Source organism: Bombus affinis, chromosome 4 (assembly GCF_024516045.1).
Source record: "Bombus affinis isolate iyBomAffi1 chromosome 4, iyBomAffi1.2, whole genome shotgun sequence".
NCBI classification, from domain to species: domain Eukaryota; kingdom Metazoa; phylum Arthropoda; class Insecta; order Hymenoptera; family Apidae; genus Bombus; species Bombus affinis.
Genome location: NC_066347.1, coordinates 2,389,201 through 2,412,310, shown reverse-complemented (window position 1 = coordinate 2,412,310; position 23,110 = coordinate 2,389,201). Strand labels below are relative to the sequence as shown.

Below are 23,110 nucleotides of genomic sequence, written 5' to 3'. Positions count from 1 at the left end.
ATCAATAGTCATCGCCTGTGAATATTATCGAACAATCCTCTCACAATAGCTATTGCACTTTACGATACTCAGCCACTTTCTATCGCATTCGCAACCGCCGGTCGCTCCACTATAAACTCTAATCCCATCTCCAAAGATTACCGTAACACATTGCAACGTAACTCGCGTAATACCAACGACAAAAAGACCAACAAACGATTGCAAATTCCTCGCAACATCGAACTCCTCGATCTCGTTCACTTCGCTTCATCGATCATCCGTTGAAAGAAAAGCAAGCCAGATGGTAAAATCTCTTTCTCGAGAAGACGCATAGAGGAACAATAAGAACCGCGCAATGTTTTTGTTTCACGTGTATCTACATCTGCAGAGCAATAATTACGGTTCACAACGGTAGGAGAGGAACGTTGGGTGTCGGAATGCCGAGCGAGAATGAGGAGCGTAGGAAGAGGAAACGCAACGTGAAAAGCGTACTATGGCACTGTTGTAGGAGTTGTAGGACACAGGGCCAAAGGATTGTTCACGATTATAAAACATGACTCGGTACTTTTATTGAGAAATTGTTCTCTCTATCGCTACGATCTAGAAAACAAGTAAGAGAAGAACTTCTTAAGCTTGAAGGTATATTATCGCGAATTATGAGCCAAACAATAATTTCAATGTATGATCTATCTATTATCATTGTCATGAATTTTTATGCAACTTAATATCTTTGAAAATATAATGAAAAAAAATCCAAGCTCAATAAAAAATTGTTCTACCTAACATGTATTACAAAAAGTGTTACACTTTGGATATTTTATATATTTTTTCATATTATGTGTATTTTATGAAATTTTGCATTTTCAAATTTCCTATAAGTGCATAAAAATGCGCGGTCCAATAACACGGAATGAACAGTTTCATTTATTTAATTATTTGTTAAAATCATAAGAAGAAAGCTTTTTATTCTATTGGTTCATAATGGTATATGAAAAGCATCATGGTCACTGAAGCATACAGGAAAAAACTTGTCTCTAATTGCAAGATACAGATCAGATAAGAGATTCTTCTCAACTCATAAAAAGACCATCGTCGTTAGTTCAAGCAGTAGCGTTTAAAACACTTTAATGGAAACTACCTCGCTATCGTACTTTAACGTAATGTCGGCTAACTTCTAGACAAATAGTTAAAGTTCATTGTTATGTGGCGACTCGTATTTACATAAGCAAAGTGAATATTTTTTACAATAATGTATATTGAAAATTATTTAATTAATTAACACAGGAAATATCATCTCTAAGGCATTTCGTGAATAATACCATGTTGCGAAATACCTTAGATATTTTACATCAGAAATTTTCAATTAATTAATTTTATGTTAGAAATTACCCATAGATAGAGAAGGATTAAGAACAGAACGCGAGGAAAATAGGAGGATCGACGCATCGATCGCGATTGCGCGTCTACGTGACTCGATTTCCGCGTCGTAGAAGCGCCGTCCTGTAGTCGTCGAAACGTCGTAAATTGTTTAATCGAGGATAATTGAATAGAAAGTCGAAGGTAGTTCAAAGAGCTTGAAGAATTTAAACAAGTGAAGAGGTCTGAAACGACACGATCGTGAAGAGATTTTTAAATTCGGACAAATCGACAAAGACGAGAACGGATTCCAACAGAGCTCAAAGAAAAAGGAACAGAGATTCTACGTTGATGAAACATTTTTGGCTCCTCACAGTGGATTTAAACGCTACTTTCTTTTTTTTTCTTAAATACCTCCACGACAACAATTTAAAAATCCACATATTACGTCCAATCAAACAAAAGTACCAACGAACCCATATCTCTCGTGTTGCTAAGAGTACACAAATTATTACAGCGTAGACTCGATTATTAAGTTTGATCAGCATAGAACTATAGCCTTGACAAAGCTTTGCAGCGAATGGTAAAATAGGTACTGCAATTTTTGCATTTATTCATATCGATGATTGCGAATTCGTCTAGCGTCCTCAAAACTCGATACGCGAGTATCGCGATGCGCGAAATGAATCCAATTTCTGTTGAAATTGAACAATCTCGACATAGGTGTCACGGTAGGCTAGCTCGTATTTTAACGTGCGTTTTCATAACGTATTTTCGTTTATGATTGAAAATTACTTATCGATGTAAAACTCGTTTCAATAATGGATTTAAATCTTTTATTACACTACAATTCTGAGGAAGAAAATATATAAAATGTATATATGAATTAATTATATGCTTTAATTACACTTTTAATAGGGATTTTCTTTTAATCTCCTATACTTAAGTTTCTTTCACTTCCTAAATTTTGGAACGTTCTTTTAACAGTATAACTACGTCCCATAATATAATAACGATATAACTGTACTCCAACATAATTTTCAATATTTGTTTCTAACAATTTTAGTATTTTTTCAATTCTGTGCGTTCAACGTTTTATATAAGACGAGTTCAAAATGGACAGATAATCTCGCATAAAAGAGATGAAGTTAGAAAGTCGGATAATTAGTAGACTGTCACCTTTGTTACAACGAAATTTCTCTTTTTTATAGCGAATTTTTATCGAAGAGTAGGGCTGGAAACAAAGCATCGAAGTAGAAAGTTTGACATTTCCTTCTTCCTTCACCCTTTGAGCAAACGAAAGTGCAACTTTGTTCGGTTGATTGTAAAATTAGCTGTCTCACTATTCCAATCAATACTTGAAAGACTTACATTTCTCTATTTAACTCACAGATAATTAAAACGTCATTCATTTAAATTCCCGATGGCAATATTTTATTTTATATTTTCATTACTGAAATTTTTGCTTACTTCACGCAACGATAGACTTATTTATCAATTCTTCGTTTCTTAATGAATATAAAATTACATATGAAATTTTTCATTGATGATGAGATTAATAAAAAATAGTAAAGATTAGATGCAAGAGAAAATTACTAAGATAAATAGCGTTATATCTTTTTAAACTTACCATCTCAGGTTTGTTAAAAAATCAATAAACGTTCCAGATGAGCTGTAACTGTCCACTAACGCCTTCAACGGGGCCAACTTTAGCATCAACATGCGGTGGTTCGTCCTTCATGTTGTTCATGGGCCTTCTAGAAGTATTCCTTCGTAGCCAGTGCGACCTCGAGGATCCATGCAACAGGCCACTACCACCCCCTACTGTTAACTCCAGGTAAAATAAAACAAGTTATAAGAAGAGTCTCAAAATTTTGAAGCTTAACTATCGCGAATTATGAGCACGAATTATAAAAAAGATTTTAATATACAAAAAAAGAGAAAACATTTTTAGTTATTTAATTCTTTATTATAACAGCTTAACCAACAATTCCATAGAAAAGACTGATAAAAGCCATCATAAATAATAGAACGTTTTTCAAAGAGCAATAAGAAAGGTGGTACCTAACGGAGGAGATAATGAACTCATAACTTGTTGAAAATGATCTTTAACTCTTATGACGAGATTGCGTATTTTTATGCAAATTCATATTTTGGAGAATACAATTTAGAAACTAGAACGTCGATAGAAGATTGTTTCACCTATTAAGTATTACAGAAAGCATTATACTTTGGCAGAAAGCATTATATTTTTACTAGTTTGAATTTTATCATATTATCGGTGTTCTGTATAATTTTATCTTTTCTTGTTGCAATACACAATACGCTAGTATATCACTATGGCTTCTAACAATATTAAAGTCCTCCAAACACTGCATTTGACTAATACACACATATATCATACCAAATCCAAATCGTGGAAGCGTGAAAAGATATTTCAACGTACTCTGATCACTATAACCCACATTTGGAATAAAACTCGTTTGAATGTAAGATTTCCTGGAAGCATTCCAGCATCGATATCGCAAGGCAAGGTATATGTACATACTAGAAATACAGTAGGAAAAGTTTCCAAACATATATGCGCGTATTCCTTACGAAAATAAATTTAAACTGTCCCTGAAAATAAGATCATCGATTATGTTTGTATGTATGTATATGGTCCAAGTTGCAAGTATCGAATTCTAGAGATTAAACTCTCTAATCGGGTCACGGTCGAGTGAAATGACAAATTGGTCACGCCTTCAAATGGAGTTGATTCGATAACCCAGAAACTCGTTTCGTTTATCGAAATCAAAAAGAAAGGAAATCGAATATCGATTAAAAACTCACAAGCACGTATCTAGATATTTTTTTCACAGTTATTCCTATGAATACTAAATTAGCATTTTAAAATAGCAAAACAGTGACACTTTTGTTGTGAAATTTGATTTTAGAAAGGCTAATCGATACAAAACCGATCATAATATCCGATTGTCCATTTTTATTTTATTTTATATACCACTCGATATTCTGTATCTCGTTAGCGAAAATCCAAAAGGATTCGTATTTCATTTTCCATGCTCCGTTTAACTGAAATCCTTCTGTCAATTTTAAAGCGATATCTGTTTTACGTGTGCGCTTATTCGACTCGATTATATTCGTCTTTTCTACGTACATATTTTTAGAAAATTATATTGCCCAATTAAATCTATAAAATTGGTAAAAAATCTTCGTAGAAAATCTTTCAAAATATATGACACGGCATGACAATTTTTATTTTAACAACATATTCAACATGAAGGAACTGCCATAATTTTTAATCAATCGAATAAATCGAATAAATAATAGGTTTCATATAACCTTAGTTATATTTACGTCCACGTCTAATTCTGAGCTTTTAAAACATCGGAAGAAATTCTGAAATGCTTATTCAAGTCTCTTTACTACATTGTCTAATAGTTTTTAAGTGAAACGTCTAAAAGATTTCTCGAGGAAGATAAATATTCGCTTCGAAGAAACTTACGATTGAAATTTCGCTTGGGACGTGAATAACCCAGGTTGCCTACGAAGGGTTAATAAAAATATGAAATTCTGTAAAAATCCACACTCCACTAACAGTAACCTCAGTAATATGGAATAGAAATAATGTCAGGAAGAAGATTCATCTTCGATCAAGACCACCTATGGTCTCCATTCCGCTCTTTTTTCCTGCTATCCTCATTTTTTCGGTTTTCCTTATATGCTTCATAAATTCTTCCTCTTCCCTGTGCCGCGTCGTTTCATTAAACACTCAACCGAGCATCAGAGCGAATCGAAAGAGATTCCGGAAGAATCTCGACGAACGACGAGGGAATAAAATTGTTCGAGCAGGAACCAGAATGTCTAGTGATCGGTCAAACGACAACGAAGAAGGCCTTCTTAATTGTTACAGACACGGTTCACGTGATATCGTATGGAAACTATAGTCTGTTGTCTGTGTCCTTCTCGGAAGTGAGCATCCATGCATACGTATCCATGAAATTGTAGCGTGTATGTATCCATGAAATTGTAGCGTGTATGTATCTACGCGTAATGGCCCGGTACCATTGTTCCAATGATTCTCTCACGTTGCATCACACCTGCTCCATGAATCTGCGCTTGCAGTTCTGCCGGATGCTCACTGAGGCAACCAGATTCGGTAGTTAGATCCTTCGTGCGGTTTCAAACAGCCGCGAATCCGTGCTCTGAGTTATAGATAATTTGATGAAATTGAAGGCGCGTCACTAGGAACCGTTCGCGGTTAAACGCGAAAGGTAGAGTATGCGACAGATTTTGTGAACCATTCAAATGTAATCAGAATGGAAGTAGATAGAAACGTGACGAAGAAATGCTCGTAAAGCTGAAACTCTAACGAGTTGGAACTCTTCAGTGATATTATTGTTCGAATCTTGAAATCGTGTTTTGCAAGGAACGCAAGAACTTTCGGAAAGAAAATCGCTCGTTGTAGTAAAGTAATCTTGGAATTTTGTAATTTTGGAATCGCTAAAAGAAACGTTTGATGCCGGAATGGATGGAAATAAAGCAATCTGCTGTTGATATCTGTATTGTTATTAATCAACGTTGAAAATCAATGTGATTTCCGTACGATACAGCAACTTTCGGTAGAATTACTTGAAGCGAGTAACTTTCATTGAATTTTCGGAAATTACTAAAAAGAACTGTCCGCTGTTAAGTTTGATCGAAATAAAGCAAACTGTTGTTAATATCTGTGTTATTCTTAACTGATGTTTAAGGTCAACCCATTTTTCAAGAGGTGAAATCTTCCGAAGAAAATCACGATCGAAATATCGAGTGGTTCAAAAAAGTTTTCCATGCTAGAATCGATTAAAGGCAGGCAAATTGCTGTTAATGTCCTTAATAAGAATTAGCTGTAATACATGTTCATAAAGAAATTCGATAGTAGGAGATTCGATAAGTATAGAATTAAGGTCAACAAGCGAAAGTATACTCGAATCTACAATAGCACAATTGAAAATCACCTGAAGAATAGCTAACGATATTTATACGCGTTTCTCATTTTTAATTATACATCTTGTTTCTTCGCTCATTTTTCATTTCTCTAGAAGAAAATCTAAGAAATCTAAAGAATAATTTCATAACTTCCGCGGTAATATACAAATTAATCTATAAATAACGCAAGTACTTTCATAATTAAAGCCAGAACCTTTATTCTTAAAAAATCACTTATGTATGGCGTAATTTCTAGCGGATACTAATAACTACTTATTGCAAGAAGTAACCGGAAGCCATCGTTAAATCGAAGAGCAAGAGGATTATGAATGATCAATAAGTAATATAATGCAACTTCTGGGTCAATTATATCATCGGTCAGAGAGAAATTTCATAATTTCAAATTAAATATTCTTATTACCCGGTTCTCCAAGTGTCTGCCACTGTTCGCCCAGTCCATTGCTTCTCTACGCAATACAACGCAGATTTACGCTATTACATACGTTCTATGTTGTTCCATTGAACTTCTTTTGCGTCATTTGACACATTGTTTAGCCAAGTGCGTATCCAGAATACAATAATAGCAATGGGTGAACCGTTATTAACCGATTTCCCGTGAGATATATGTTCATCGGTTCATATACATTTAATGAGCTCGTTTTCGCGTTTCTCATGCGTGTCATGAATTACATAACACGTTTCTTCTGCGTAATTTGACACGAGATGACACAGGACGACGTAACGCTCTCTTTTCTTCTTAACATATTTTACGCTTGTCGCGTATGAATATGAATAATCTTTTCCATGTTACGATGTAGCTACTTGTACTAGTCATGTAACAGTGTTATAAAATTCTTGTATAATACTTGGATTTAAAATTAAACGAATTTCTTTCCAAACAGTTATTCCTGTAAAAATAATAATTAAAATGTACAGCCATTGATAATCGAATTGTCATCGCTACAATATACTGTACATTTGCTATAATTTACTACGTATTTGGCAAAATATTTGTATGCGCGTCCCATACACATACATAAAATATATTTATATATTTCATAAATGTTAGGTCGCAGAGTGGTTTCTGTAAATTCTTGAAATATCGCATAAAGCAATAATATTTTATAACACAATTAGAAACGTTTCGCAAGCATTACAGGCAGCATCATCTAGCATACATCTATCACTAATACTATATTAATTAACAGATGTAATACTAGCGAAACTTTCACATATTTATGTCATTCTTTATACGCGTTATTATTATATTATCTATATATCAAAATTTTACGATTTCTAATTGATCCTTCGAATCCATATAGGTATCACATACTCATGGTTGAAGTAGATACGTGTTAAAAGCCGAGACGTATGTAGCGAACGTATTAAACTACTGTCAAAGGCCCTTAATTGGAAGCTGTGGAAACCGTATCGCGATAATCGACGGTGATTAATAATGATATCGATGGAAACGATTGCACAGATGATAATAGTGACGAAACACAATTACTGGAAACAGATATTGCAGAACGGAGCGAGTTATTGAGAATATCCCGTTGCTTCATTTTAATCCATTTCCGTTGCCGCGATGTTAGAAGGCAGCATGATTGACTGAAATTAATAATGAACGCAGGCTAACTGTCTTCCTACGGAAAATTTCTGTTGTGTAAGAAAGTGGAATTGGCATTAAAAAAACGTAAAAAAAAGTAATGGCTGGTGAATTTTATTTTCTGATTGGTGGTTGGAAAGAATGAAAAGGATGGTTTAAAAGTTACGGGAGTGAGAGGTAGCGGGTAAAAACGACGTTTCATATATGTCGATACGTTGATAACGAGTTAAAAGTTTTCTCGATCGATCTGCGTTGCTTGTAGGTATCGTTGAGGTATAGCGATAAGTATAAAAAATATCGTGCTGGTAATAGTAGTAATAGAAATGTGGAAATACAGGTAGCAAATTGAGATTGTAATAATCATGACGTAATTCTAGAAATAAAATTTCAGTTTCTCTTAGCCACTTTTGTTAGGGAAAACTTTTTAAAATATATTAGTTCTATATTATAGAAGTTACGAAGAAAATGACATTATATTTACTTTATACCATGAAATACGATGTTAAAGAATAGAAGAAGAAGAAGAACGTAATATGGTATAAAAATAAATAGAAGAGGAAATATGTAAAAATAAGAAGAAGAGGATATGTAGAAGTAAAAACTAATTTATATAATGACTACGATTTGAATAATAATATGTGTAATAAAATTTCGTGCATTTATTAGAAAAACAATTAAATATTACGAACCAGGCGTGCTCTGATTCCTGTATTTAAAGCTTTTCAAGTTTCTTATTACATTTTTTCCCTAAAACAATGATAATGTATACATGTGTATGTATTCTTGCAGCAAGCTCATTTTAAAAAGCTACAAACTATTGACAACAGGCGAAAGCAAAATTTGTAAAGAATTTACAAGTATACATAGTCAACAATCTGTTCCGCGTAGAAAAACTGGTTTTCTGCACTTTAAATAACTAGACTTGAGTACTATTTCATTTCCTAGGGTATTCAAACTCAAAACATAAGGACTGTGTGAAAATAAGTTAAAACGAATATTACGCAGTAAAATCAGGATTTTCTATGCTACTTTAGAGATTATTCAAATTTCATAATAAATAGATAGCTAGAAAAAGTTTATCGTTCGAATTTCGCTTGGACATAATTTGAGAACCCTCTATTTTTATTGTTGTTAAAAATATTTGGACTTAATTAATCAACATACAAATAAATAAATATAATAATATAAATAATAAATACAATAATAAATACAATGATACACAAGTATGTACTTTTTGTAACGAGTAGATATACCTAAACATGAAATACAAGATCATTCAAAGAAACATAGTATGAAATTGTATGCTCATTCTTCGAAATCATTTAAGTTGTACCACCCTTCGCTTCGAAATGTTCCCCTGACAATATACTGGACACTTGACAAAAATCGCAAATGAAAGACACGCCGACTATTCAGGCCCATATTTTCAATGCATAAACTTGTCGTCCCTCAGCGAACCAAGTGTACATTTCACAGAATGTACACAGCTGCATGCACCTCATGGCATTCAAAATACCATTACCACTTGGTACGAACGTCCCCAACGAACTCCTAAGAAATCCACCTTTCGCTCTGCTCAGCCGCTATAGGACTTTCGTGCCTTTAACCCAGTTTCTAATTCTTATGAAGCCGTAACCGCTTCTTCGAACGAGGTGAAGATGCATCGGTTTTTACCATTAAAAGGGTATGACGAATAACAAAATGATTTGTCACTTAGAAATAAGTGAAATCGTAACCTTGTTCGGGATAGTCTGCATTTCATAAGAAGTATGTAGAGCAAACGCGTGGGACTACAGTTGATCTGCGCGAAACTTGACTTTGAAGAACAGATTACGCAATACGATCTATTTGCGTTTAAGCAGTTTCTGATCGCTGTTGTATGACATAATATTATATGAAAGCATGCAGCGGTATTGTGCAGTAATTATCAGCGACGTTAATAAAAGTTGATTATGGTTAGGAATAATGAAATAATATTTTTAATACCAGCAACGATTATTGAGAATCGAAAACAATTTTCGCCATCGATTAATTTAATTTTCGAATACCATGTTGTAGAAACTATTAAAGGTGTCAAAAATAAACTTTTTATAAAACGAATAAATAAAAATGAGAAAAGCTGTTATCCTTAGCTGTTATCCTTATCCTTGTAAAGCAGTTTGGAGTCGATAGAAATACAATTGTAATTGTAAAAAATAAATTCTTAAATTTTCTTCTAAATCAAAAATTATTTAACTAGATAATAATAAATAATGATATTGATAATAAGCAAAAGAAAAATACACAGTAAATGGATCATACGCTCCGTTCTTTATTGCATAGAGTATTCTTTATTCTTTAATTTCAAAGATTTTGAATCACCGATATGTACGAAAATTTATATATATGTGTAGATGACATTTATTTGTGTTAATTTCAGGTACGATTTCGTAGTAATTGGAGGTGGCAGTGCAGGTGCAACAGTTGCGTCGCGATTATCAGAGGAACCACGATTTTCGGTGTTATTATTAGAAGCCGGTCTGGATGAGCCCACTGGGACGCAGATACCTTCGTTCTTTTTTAATTTTATTGGGACTAACATCGATTGGCAGTATAATACTGAAAGTGAAGACACTGCGTGTCTAAATAAAGATGATCGCAAATGTTACTGGCCCAGGGGTAAGGTATGTATCCTCTAAAATCAGAACAATCTTTAATATAATCTCTTTTATGATTTCGCATTTGATGGTGGTGGCGAATATGGGACACAGCTTCGATTCAAAATTTACGTGTATATTCTACGTAATTTGTATTCATACAAAACAAAGTTCATTTACAATTAGTATTATATATAGATCTGTTTAGAATTGTCTTATATTCGGAATAATATTGTCCATAAATATCAGACCGATCAAAAACTTAATATTTTCATTATATTTTCTAAGTTATTACTCAAGAACCTTTCTCTGGTGTCAATTCTTTGCCTTTTGTTATAACTGGAGTTTTGCTAAAATTAAACAGAAACAAGGAATATAATATTATGTATGTACCCGCCTCGCTCTAATTCCATATGTATCTGTAACGAATGGCTGACATTTCACAATATCTACATATATGAGCTTTTAGAATGCAGCTAGAAGGAAATATTTCTATCGTTCTACAATGACACAATTTAAAATTTACAAAAATATGCATGAAATAATTTCTTTCGATTGTTATTTATAGAAGAAAGAAAAATTTTTAAATTTTTAACTATCTACTCGCAACATTTAAGTATAATGTGTAACGCGTCATTTGTTAAGTTATTATTATCATCTTATCACGTCACTATATTACATCTTCAATTTCTGCTCTTATTTAGTCATCCGTGTACCTCGATAATCCTCATTTCATTGTCGCTATCATAACATGTACGAATAATGGAGGCCAATAAACGAATGGGTAATTAAAATATTATTCAGGTGCTGGGAGGAACCAGCGTTATGAATGGCATGATGTATATGAGGGGCTCGCGAAAGGATTACGACGACTGGGCGAGGCTTGGAAACATAGGATGGTCTTATCAAGATGTCCTTCCATATTTCATCAGGAGCGAGGATAATCTCCAAGCAAACAGTATGGATTACGGTTATCACGGTGTCGGTGGACCACTCACGGTCACGCAGTTCCCTTATCACCCGCCTTTGAGTTATTCTATCCTCGAAGCTGGAAATGAACTTGGTAAGTTTGTTCTTAAGCTATTATTTGGTGTGACGAAAGTACGAAACGAATTATCGCTTAGTTACTTGATTAATATCATACGTAATTGACCTTGGTAATCACAGTTGATATAAAAAGTAAAACTCTATTTATCTAAAATAAAACTATACATTTTTTTCTTTTAGCTTTACTTTCTACATTAACTATGATTATTAATTAAGGTCGGCTATGTGTTGGATGAATTAACATAAGATTGTATAACTAAAAATGTATTAGGACAGCTTAATTAAAGCAATGTAATAATTAACACTTGTGTAATATCTGGTTGATAATGGCTAGCTCTCTTCCCTATTACATGCAACAATTACGTTCTAATGATAGGTTTATTTAACGACGGCTTTTTGTTATTTCTTTCCTTTTCTTTTTTTCTTAACGATACTGAACTTTCGTAATAAGATACGGTATTTTCTTGAACGAAATTAACTACCACGATTTTTCTTCGATATCTTTTTGTAAGTCGTAAAAGGTTTTTATACTTTCAGGCATTAAGGATATACATATTTTAACCATTCTAAATTTTCAAAAAATCTGAGAATACGATGCGACTGTTCGTTAAATCAATTACTCAAAAGCTTTTTCAACAAAAACACAAATCCAGAGGAAAAAACATTCAACTGTGATATTTTGCCTGGCTAATTAACAACGTAGCTTGCTTATTGTCTGGACACCTCATCAACTGTTGGAAACACTGCGAGCGAACTTTCCAAGTGAACAATTCAATATTTAGCCAAGAATTAAATCACGTCAACTCGAATATAGCCCTTTTCAGTAAAACTTTAACTTGAAAAGAACGTCCCCAATCCTGAAATAGCACGATAAACGAATTGGAACAACTTCTGTTTAACTTCCATTATAAGTCACCAGTTACAACAGCAAGATAAAATTCGCGAGAAAGTTGTAAAATAGTCGAAAAAAACTTGGCTAACAACGAGTCGATCTACTTAAATCGAAATAGCATCTAACCTGTCATTACGCGACAACAAGAAACTCGTTTCTTCTTTATTTCGTTGTTATTCCTCGCGTGAGTCTAATGACCCGTTTTGCCATCCATCGAAAGACCAGTTACATAATCAGCTCTCACGTCAGCTAATTACTATACTATTTTCACCAATAGCTTCCCTCTGACAATGCTAACGTATAACTTCCATAATACATGGAACGACCTTGTTACGTATTTATAAGTGGCGCGCGGCTTTTCGAGGCGAGATCGATCCCAAATTCTCGAGCAAAAGAAATTCGAAACGAACAATGTTGACAAGTAAAAGCGGATCGATGTCGTCAGTGAGAAGCTTGTGGATCCGCAATGCTTTTGCGTAACATACGGCCACGCCTTTTTTTAATATCTTGCTACAATTGAAAAATACGCGAAGACTTACGAGATAAACGAGGAAATGTATAATCGTGGTCGCGCGTATACGGATATAATACACGTACGATATCTCAGGCAATTTATTAAGAAATTGATGTTTATATACTGTAAATTTGTAAGAAACATTAAATCTGTAGTTTGTCTGCAATTGATACTATTAAAGTTATTTAAATTCTATTTACATATTTATATATATTATTGTATTTATATATAAGGTTTTCATAAAAGCTTGCGATATCTTTCGACGTTTACAACCTAATTGAGACAAAGCCTAAATTCCTAAATTTAAACGTTAATAGAACATTTTCGTGATCCCAAACATTAAATAAAGATCATCTATAAAGACCCTATTTTATAAACTAAATCTTTATTAATTTCATTTCTTTTTAAATGAATTTATACAACTTCCCCAGCTGAGTCCTTCAATTATAAACCGGCAAATAAATACGCTTGAAATTTTGATCTTAGTTCATTTGAAATTTCGAGGTAAATGTAATTGCTATAAAAGAGAAATCAATGAGTTCCACTAATTACTTACAGGTTACGGTATCGCGGACCTCAATGGACGGACTCACACTGGATTCGCCATAGCCCAAACGACCTCGAGGAATGGTTCACGTCTTTCAACGGCCCGGGCATTTTTACGTCCAGCTAGAAATCGACCGAATCTCCACATAATGCTCAATTCCACGGCTACCAGGATCTTATTCGACAATAACAAGAGAGCGGTTGGCGTGGAATTCGTCCATGATGGGAAGGTTCATCGAGTTTCTGTGGCGAAGGAAGTGATCATAAGCGGAGGTAATTACTTCGATGTCGAATAGCTGTTACAATAAAAGTAATAGTGAGATTGAAATGCTTGACAGCATGAGATTAGATTTTATCAATGGATATACCTTTTAATAAAAGATTCTATTTGTTCGCAAGTAATACATTTTTCAACTGTAAAACTGTTGGTTACGCAACATTTTGTGTCGCAAGATTAATTATAATAAGTTCAGATCGAGATTGATTTTATCCGATTCAATTTCTAATTATCTAATATATATATTAAGCTACTCAGAGTATCAATGAACTCTGTGTATGCTGACACGCCAAACTAGTTCTTGCGTTTACAACTATACGATATGTTAACTGACAGGCATAAGTATTTAAATAATTAACGTAACGTGGTGATAACTGCTCTTAAGTGTCGTAAACTTGTACGTACATACGTACTTTGTCGTAAACTTGTTTTATGACATATTCTATTATTTTGTATTATATATTCTAATATTTCATATTATAAAAAGGTACATTCACTGATACATACTTTGACATTCGTGAAATATTTTGAACAGTTTTACTTTGGCGAAACATTTAATTAACAAATTGGATTTTTTGGATTATTTCTTCTAGCTTGGATTATTTTAGATACGCCACACATTAAATTAAAATAAAACGTGAAAAAGATTATTTCACAATACCCTACACATTAAGTAAAGAATAATGTTCTTATATATACGTAAAGTATATAGTGTATAGATATCATGTACACAATAATACGATATCTGTATCTTCATTTATACATTCTTTCGATGTAATCTCAGTCAACGTGTGAAATGATAGCTGTCAATCGAGTTTCAAGCCCACCGAAAAAGGAAAGCAGGAAGGAATGCGTTTCACTATCGAGATCATGTATCTCTTACACAAACAAACTCATTACCGAAGTACCTGAATAATCAATTCCCAGGTCTATATTATCTTATGCCATACTGGATTCCTATGATCAAACATGGAAACCTAATTTTCTGTTTCCAATTTTAATTCTCAAACGAACAGCGGTAGCTATATATGTACGATAGCAAAAAGCTCACGTTTCATAAACAATTTCCATTTCTAAATTGCTTGCTGATTGGAAGCAATTTTCATTCGTATTAAACAACGATTCGCGTTTTTAATCATTTGCTGCAGAAAAACGCTTCTCTATCATAATATGATATGTGTAATACTATTGTGTTACATCCTATATTACTAGATCATACTAATCTATAAATAGTAATTTAACAAATTTTATTTCGACATTACAACTTCTATATATATATATATATTTTAATAAAATATTTAGAATAAAGGATACTTAAAAGATTTTTTGCCAAAAAGATAATATCGACTTCGAAAAACGCTAAAAAGCATGAAATAATTTCTATTTTATTTGTATTTTATTTATACATATATGCAACAACGGTTAGATTACTAATTTACTGACTATTTTTAACAGCATGCTAAATATATCGCAACCAGCACGAAATTAAAAACCCTCCCAGTATATAATCAATTTCCATTTTTAATTGTATAACATCAGAAATTGTAACGATCGGATCTTAAATTAGTGACAAGCTTGCTGCATTTATAATTCCATTAACTCGTACACGATTAAAGCATCGAACGTAATTTGCATCTGAACGAATGCAAGCGACGTATTCCAATTCGGTCTCTACTAAAACATGTTCTTGTGCATTTTGCGTTATAATATATTGCAATTTAATGCATTTAAATATAAATTTGTTGAAATTTGAATAACGTAAATATAAACAAGTTGAAACTTTATAATATGGTACTTAAATATTACCATAGTAGAAGCATTTTGTAGCGCCTTCGAGAAGCTTGAAATGTATTTAATATACTGGTTAGTTAGTAAATATATAATTTAATCACTATTGTATGTGTGTCTAAATAAAATACAAGTATAATAGAAATTATTTCGTACCTTTTAGCGTTTTTCTAAGTCGGTAATATTTTTTTGGCAAAAATTTTTTATTTCACACTTTTTAATGAAACGATCAATATTACAGGGCTAACATAAAATGGTTTTCATTGTCATTAATGAGGCGGTAATTTATTCCTATCCATTTATTATTCATTTATATCTTATACATTAATTATCCATGAATAAGAAGACACGAGTTAAAATCTATATTGGAAAACGCAATTTCAAAGCGCCCGTCCAAGCTGCTGTTTTGGAATCGTCTCGATATCACTCCAACAATTGTAGAGCGATCACTAAACAAACGTAAATGAGATTGGTGAATAATAAATTCTTTACAATAACAGTAATTAATAACAAACAAATTGGAGAAATTGCTCAAACGGGATCGATCGATGGACTACCGCTAAGAGATCCAAATCGATCAAATCCTGAGTAATCGATAGTCATACATAAAAATTGAATTTTGACAAGAAAAATAGTTAAAAAAACAAATACAAAAGAATTTTGTAACTGGACCAGCGGGAGAACATGCCTTACGAGATGCAAAAGGGATCATTTTGATTGATCGAGCCGTTCCGAGGAAATCGACGAACGTACACGAAATTGATGCAAAAATATTAGCTTTTTCGAAAAAAAAAATAGTTTACGATGATCAAATCGAAAATATTTTTTCCTTAGTGGATATAAAAATGAGAAGATATTCAAGGCCTTCAAACAATCCGTGTTGAAAAATTCTTTGTCTGTACAATAATAATTTGTTAATCACATTGAAATTAATTCTTGTGACTCATAACCACAATCAGGCGTTGATACTCTTACGAGTGACAGAAATTGCGTGTCTTCCAGAGGAAAAGGAAGTAAAGATTACTGCGGAGGAGGTACGCTCGATTAAAGAGTCTGTGATGATTCTCATAGAGTAGCTGTTCGTAATCATTATACACCAACATTTCTTACAAGGTTATGCAGCTTTAGACTTTTGTTTCGCACACGTGATTTCTTTTCGATCACTGCCAATTTCTTTGCCTTTGGGGGTATCTAACGCATTAGGCTCGCCTAATTTAAGAAAAGCTCTTAGAATCGTATAAAATAAAAATTTCTAAAAAATAAAAATCTGACAAATACCAAAATGTCTAATATTGTAGACAACAATTTCACATTACATTGATCGCGTCAATACTTGCGGTTAACTGTTATCTTATAGCATTATGTCACTAAAACATATGTCGTAAATCATTAATGTAATAAACGAAGATAATTTCGCCATTGGAATTTGTTTTCGCCATCGGAATTTGTTTTCGCTATTAAAGTGGCTTAAAAAATTAGTATGATAAGTGGTGAAGTGCATTTCAGTTTATGGCGAAAATCGAACAATACAAAAGAGGTTTGTCTGGTTTTCTCGCAGCCTTGCGAGTCATATAATCGTATATATATGTGATAAAATATTTTAATCTTGTTATTTTTGTGCATAGGCGCCGTTAATTCACCACAAATACTTCTAAACAGCGGTGTCGGTCCTCGGGAAGAGTTGAACGCTGTCGGTGTCCCTGTTGTTCACGATCTACCTGGCGTCGGAAAAAATCTTCACAATCACGTCGCCTATACGTTGGCCTTCACTATCAATGACACTGACACGACTCCCCTCAACTGGGCAACCGCGATGGAATACCTTCTCTTCAGGGATGGCTTGATGTCCGGTACCGGTAAGTGAAAAAGGAAATTTTGCTATAATTTACTACACACGCAATAAGCACACACACACTCACACATAATACATTAACTACACACGAGATTCAAGTTCGATCGCAAAAATTCCTCGTACTGTATTACCTTGACTTATTCTAGTGCAGGTGGCACTAGATTTTCATTCAAAGTTCGATAAAACAGTGAAAAAATATGGTAGAAGCTTGAAAAGGTCATTCTAAGGAGAAGCAGTCTTCAATAGTCTTCAAAAAGCTTAATCTTCAATAGTGATTTCAGTTATCAAAAAATTGTTCAATGTCCGTAGAGATATTTGAATTTGTAAAATTCTCGAAAAGAAGAATCATCTTCGCTTTCCCTGCCGTAACATACGATCTTTCTCACGAAGTTACAACAGTTTAAATATCAACAATCATTCATCTAAAATTTATTAATTGCTTAATCTTGCACGCCAATATATGTTAAATATCTTCTTAAAACATGACGAATTCTTTTCGTCTGCTAAGATGATACTGCGATATGTATAAAAGTTATATGTATAAAAGAAGATCGTAGCAGAGTTAAATAAGTACGTATTATGGTTGCCGTCATGTGTCACTACGCGACGGACGAACTCCGTGTTGAAAAGATTAATGAATGCACCGAACCACTTTGAAAGACCACTCCAATCAAAATCGATAATCTATACATAAAGCTCTACACAGATCAGAAGAACAATGAAATGTAACAGAAGCTCATCAAACCATGAGAGTTGCATCCGAGACAATCAAGAGAGTCTGCATACAGTGGGTAGTGAAAGCGCGTTGCACAATGATCCCGTTTCGTGTTTGCCGATCAGACGGCTGACGTAACCGCGTTTCCGATCGGCTTGTTTGCCATCATTTGATCCGAAACCGATCGAAAAAGAAAGAAATACTCGATTGTATTTTCCCACACAGCCACAGCAACCCTCTTGGCGGACACCGCTCGAGTTACACGAGCTCGATCCTCATCGAATCGATCCCATCATCGGGGAACGACGTGACCCGCTACGGTATCGGAGCAATTAACGTTCGATTCGTTGCGTCTTTGGCTCATGCTTGTCGCCGGCTGCGTGTTCCTGACAGTTTACGGGCTTTCGCATATTTCGTGCGAATCTCAAATGTTTCCGTGCGCTGCAACTCCTTCCTTAGGAGTAGAGGGAGAACTTTAATTACGTCACGGCAATTTCCAGGGTAACGACAGAACGCTCCGGATTTTCGCCGAAACAATTTCCGTCGAGGCGCGTGCCACGTTTCCGTGATCGAGGAACAAACCACAGCGACGCTTGACTCGAATTAGAGAAGAGGGAAGCGTGTTCGAGGTTTATGGTATTATATAGGGTGTGATTGAAAGAATTGTAAATAAACGCGATTTCTTACCCAAATATAAATTAAAAGTTAGGATGATGCCTTTTTTATTTCGGACTTAACCTTCCAATTTTCACAATTCTCTACAACGTCTTATAACGTAAGCAGATGGTGGCTTATAAATTCTAATGTATTTTAACGGCCAATTTGGTATACATAATTCGGTATAGTAATTCATAATACCAACTCTTTTGCGAAAATAATGAATATCGTAGAAAATTTATAATTTCTAACAAAAATACTAAAAAATATATTTTAAACAATATATGTTTCGAACCAATCTGTTGAAACACGATGTTTTATATTAATATACACACGGTACAGGTTAGAAAAATTTTCTATATTCCACTATAATCTGAAATACAAAAATTGGAAGGTTTAATAAAGAATATTCAATGTTACAGTCTGAAGACGATTGATTTATGTGTCTTTAGCGATATTTTAAACGTTTATTTAGATTTTGTTAGGCATTTATTATCTATAGATAAACGCGAAACTAAACCAATGAAGTGAAGGCATTCGTGTTGATTCATCTTAAATATAAATTTAATTATTTAGAGTTAGTAATAAAGGAACGTTCTTCTATTATAGCTTTAAAAATGTAACAAAAATATAAACCTTCCGATCAAATTGCGTCGGTGCGATCCAAGCATCGATGAATGTTAGAAAGTCGATATAACAACGAGGTTATTAAATATATGCTGTTATTATTGGGAATCATAGGTTAGGTAATCTTACGTTGCATGTTGTTAAAATGTTTGAATTAATGTTTAATAAGTTCACTTGCATTATATTGTACTTGTGAAATTCGATAATACGATAAATTCTTGTATCACATTTATGTACCGGGTAATAAATTATAACAGACCCTCGATTATGTGAGAACGAATTGATCTAGATTATAAATTCAGTACATTTTGGTGCAATTTAATATGTTATATGGAATATTCAAGCAGCATTAGTTTCGGACATAATATTATTTAGATATAACACTATGATAATATAATGATTTAAAAGTAGATAAAATCATAATATCGTTAGTAAATTACGTTAATAAATTAACACGTTCATTATAATTTCATAATATTTCATTTCATAATTTCTCGACGTACTCACAACTATATCATATTCCGAAATATAAATCAAGTCTTTTAACAATTTTATTTTCAATGTGAGATTTCAAATATTATTAATTAAATACTAATTGTGTTGTTTCTATATAATTTCAGATTTATTAAAGTTTAAGCTTTATTAGTAATGTCATCGTACAAAAAGCGTATCGTAATGTAGCATATTTTTACTTTTCTCTGTAGTCTGTATTCTACTTTTCTCTGTATTCTATATTTCTTTTGTTTCAAGAACTTCACCACAGCTAACAGTAATTTCTCATGGCAATGTTTTATTTTTTACATATTCCTTTCATAAAACTCAACTGCTCAGAAGAGAGGCTAAATACCTTTTCAAGGTACATATTCGATTTGAAGCGGTCGGACTGGTTTCCACATAAAATTGCTCGAGGGAGCTCGTTTTTGTTTCGATCTTTTTCCCAATTTCCCATATCAAAGGGAAGGAGCGAATGCAATTATTTTCAGAAAGGAACAATAACGATGCAAAACCTCAAAGCCACACATAAATTTCTTAGCTATGTATTTACCTACTATCCTGACGAAACATAATTAATTATATTAAAACAATTTTTCTTTGTTCCTTAAATTAAACGCAAGTCATTGAATAATTTTAATTAATGTCTGAGAACGATTACCTCATGAATAATTCATATATGTGAAATTAATTAAAGAAAGAAATCGGATCACGTCACTAACTAACTGATGTATTTATTAAAATGTATATTGATTAATCTCTTGAGTGAATTTGCAATGTATGGTTTTTAAAAGAAAGTGAAATTATATTATGAGATCGCAAATGATACTACAGTTTTACTGCTGTTGTATACAATATATCTAAAATAAGAGATTATTTAGATACGTATTTTCTTTAAACTTATCTACAACTTTCGCATCAAACCTTCCGTATTACAAAATACAATATATTTCTACTTTTTAAGAAATGTATAAATACATATTCAAAATATAGTACAATACAGTTGTCTCTGATAGAATAATACATTTTTTAAATAACTCAATCTCCTAGAATTAAAATATATCTTCTTTCTGAATACTTATACATACCTTAACAAAGATTAATTAAAAATCAACAGCAATTACTATGCACATCACCATAATTTTTATTTAAAATCTCATTTATATATTTTTAGAAATGTATACATATACGAGCCGTACCCTTTAACTTCTTTCCCATTAATCAACAGGTATTTCTGAAGTGACTGCTATGATAAACACGAAATACGCGAATCCAAAGGACGATCATCCGGATGTTCAGCTGATCTTCGGTGGTTACTTGGCAGACTGCGCGGAGACGGGCATGGTTGGTGAAACGAAAGGTGCCAATCGCACCATTTACATCATTCCGACGTATCTACACCCAAAAAGTCGTGGTTACCTTCGTCTACGAAACAACGATCCGCTTTCGAAGCCGCTGATTTACCCGAAATATCTGAACCACCCTGACGACGTGGCTGGTCTTGTAGAGGCCATTAAATTCAGTATCAAATTGTCTGAAACCGAGGCTCTCAGCAGGTATAACGATACACTATCTATTCAAGTGTAATTTATACTCGACTATCGATTTCTTCTGGTTGAACGCTTTTAACTTTAACGGAGGTCAATTGCATCGTCGATCAAGTGTCACTGTTTCCTGATGGATCATACGTGGAAAGTAGAACTCGACTACATATATGTTATCAGGGTTTTCAGAAGTAGATAAAGACCTAAAATTTGGATAGAAGTGCAATAAGTTTGACGCGTTAATTGCCCCGCGAGTTTTATATATTTTACTCTGGGAACCGATATAAATTGAGATATACTACACCATAATGTTTAATTTCTGTAAAATATTATATCGTATTTGCGCATTTTTTCTGACAATATTTTCTAAATTATTCGAATTATTAACTTTTTAAATCATGAAATTGATCTTATTTCAGTCACTTTAATATTATCTTGTTTTACTACTTTCGCCACATTATTTTCTTTATTGTTTTCTATTACTACCTTGTCGTTCATTATCAAAATCAACACCGCCAAATTTCCGTTTATTTGACAGATACGGATTGCAGATGGATCGAACACCAGTGAAGAATTGCGAGCATTTGAAATTCGGTTGCGACGCATACTGGGAATGCGCTGTAAAGCACGACACCGCACCAGAGAATCATCAAGCAGGTTCCTGCAAAATGGGCCCACCGGATGATCCTCTCGCGGTGGTAGACAATCAATTGAGAGTGAGGGGAGTGAGGGGAGTCAGAGTGGCGGATACCAGTATCATGCCAAGAGTCGTTTCCGGTAACACGAATGCGCCTGCTATTATGATTGGTGAACGCGCTGCGGATTTCGTCAAGAGGACCTGGGTTGGCTGAACGAAGTCTTCTCATAAAACGGAACTCCCTTTGAAATCGAAACGACAGGACTTCGTTCACTGAAAGAAATTTATAGTTGATCATCCCTTTGAAACCTAAACGGAAGTTTGATTTTGACAAATAACGAGGATCAATTCGTTCCTAAATTATAATTTCCGTATGGCTCATGAAGCAATCATACGATACCTTCTTCGTTCAATTATTGCTGCTATTTAAAGTATTTTCAACTGGAAATGTTTCTAAAAATTAAGAACTGATTTTTACTTTCTAGGAATATTATGTGGAAAAATTATGTACAGGTTTTTAATAACATTTAGCTTTTAAAATCATCGATATTGTTTCATTAAAAAATGAGTTAGGCAGTTTTGTGAAAAGTTTGATGGTTGAAAGTACGGTGAATTTGATTACAAATTTCTTTCAGTATTTCGACAAGGAAAGCTAAGGTAGCGCTGTGCGCATTTAAACAAGCATAATTGCCATGGAATATGGCGACGTTGAGGAATTTAAAGAGATGTCAGAATTTCTTCAAATACAATCGTAGATAAATTTCATATCATAGATAAATTTGAGAAATCTTAGTCATGTGTAATTTTAGGAAATTATCCCAATAATGGCGGCAGCTACCTCGGTTTTAAACCCTTTTTATGTAGGAAAAGGCTACGAACTACTGTAAATAGGGTTCAGCAATAGTGTTAAATACAAATGTTCTAATTAAATGTAATTTGCGTTATTCAGTACCTATTATACACATTTAACA

General features: G+C 33.4%; 1 protein-coding gene across 2 annotated transcripts; it reads left to right on the top strand.

Moving 5' to 3' along the window:
* Window positions 1–1,089: 1,089 nt before the first annotated feature.
* Window positions 1,090–23,074, top strand: LOC126915917 (glucose dehydrogenase [FAD, quinone]). 2 transcript variants are annotated; one of them, XM_050721069.1, is made up of 8 exons: window positions 1,090–1,209; window positions 3,003–3,172; window positions 10,335–10,578; window positions 11,356–11,614; window positions 13,563–13,823; window positions 17,241–17,471; window positions 21,187–21,514; window positions 22,041–23,074. In XM_050721069.1, exons 2-8 carry the CDS (start codon window positions 3,003–3,005, stop codon window positions 22,351–22,353), a joined length of 1,806 nt encoding a protein of 601 aa, XP_050577026.1. In that variant the 5' UTR covers window positions 1,090–1,209; the 3' UTR covers window positions 22,354–23,074. The 2 variants fall into 2 exon arrangements, with proteins under 2 accessions (XP_050577026.1, XP_050577027.1); XM_050721070.1 differs by lacking the exon at window positions 1,090–1,209 and adding an exon at window positions 1,431–1,927.
* Window positions 23,075–23,110: the final 36 nt, after the last annotated feature.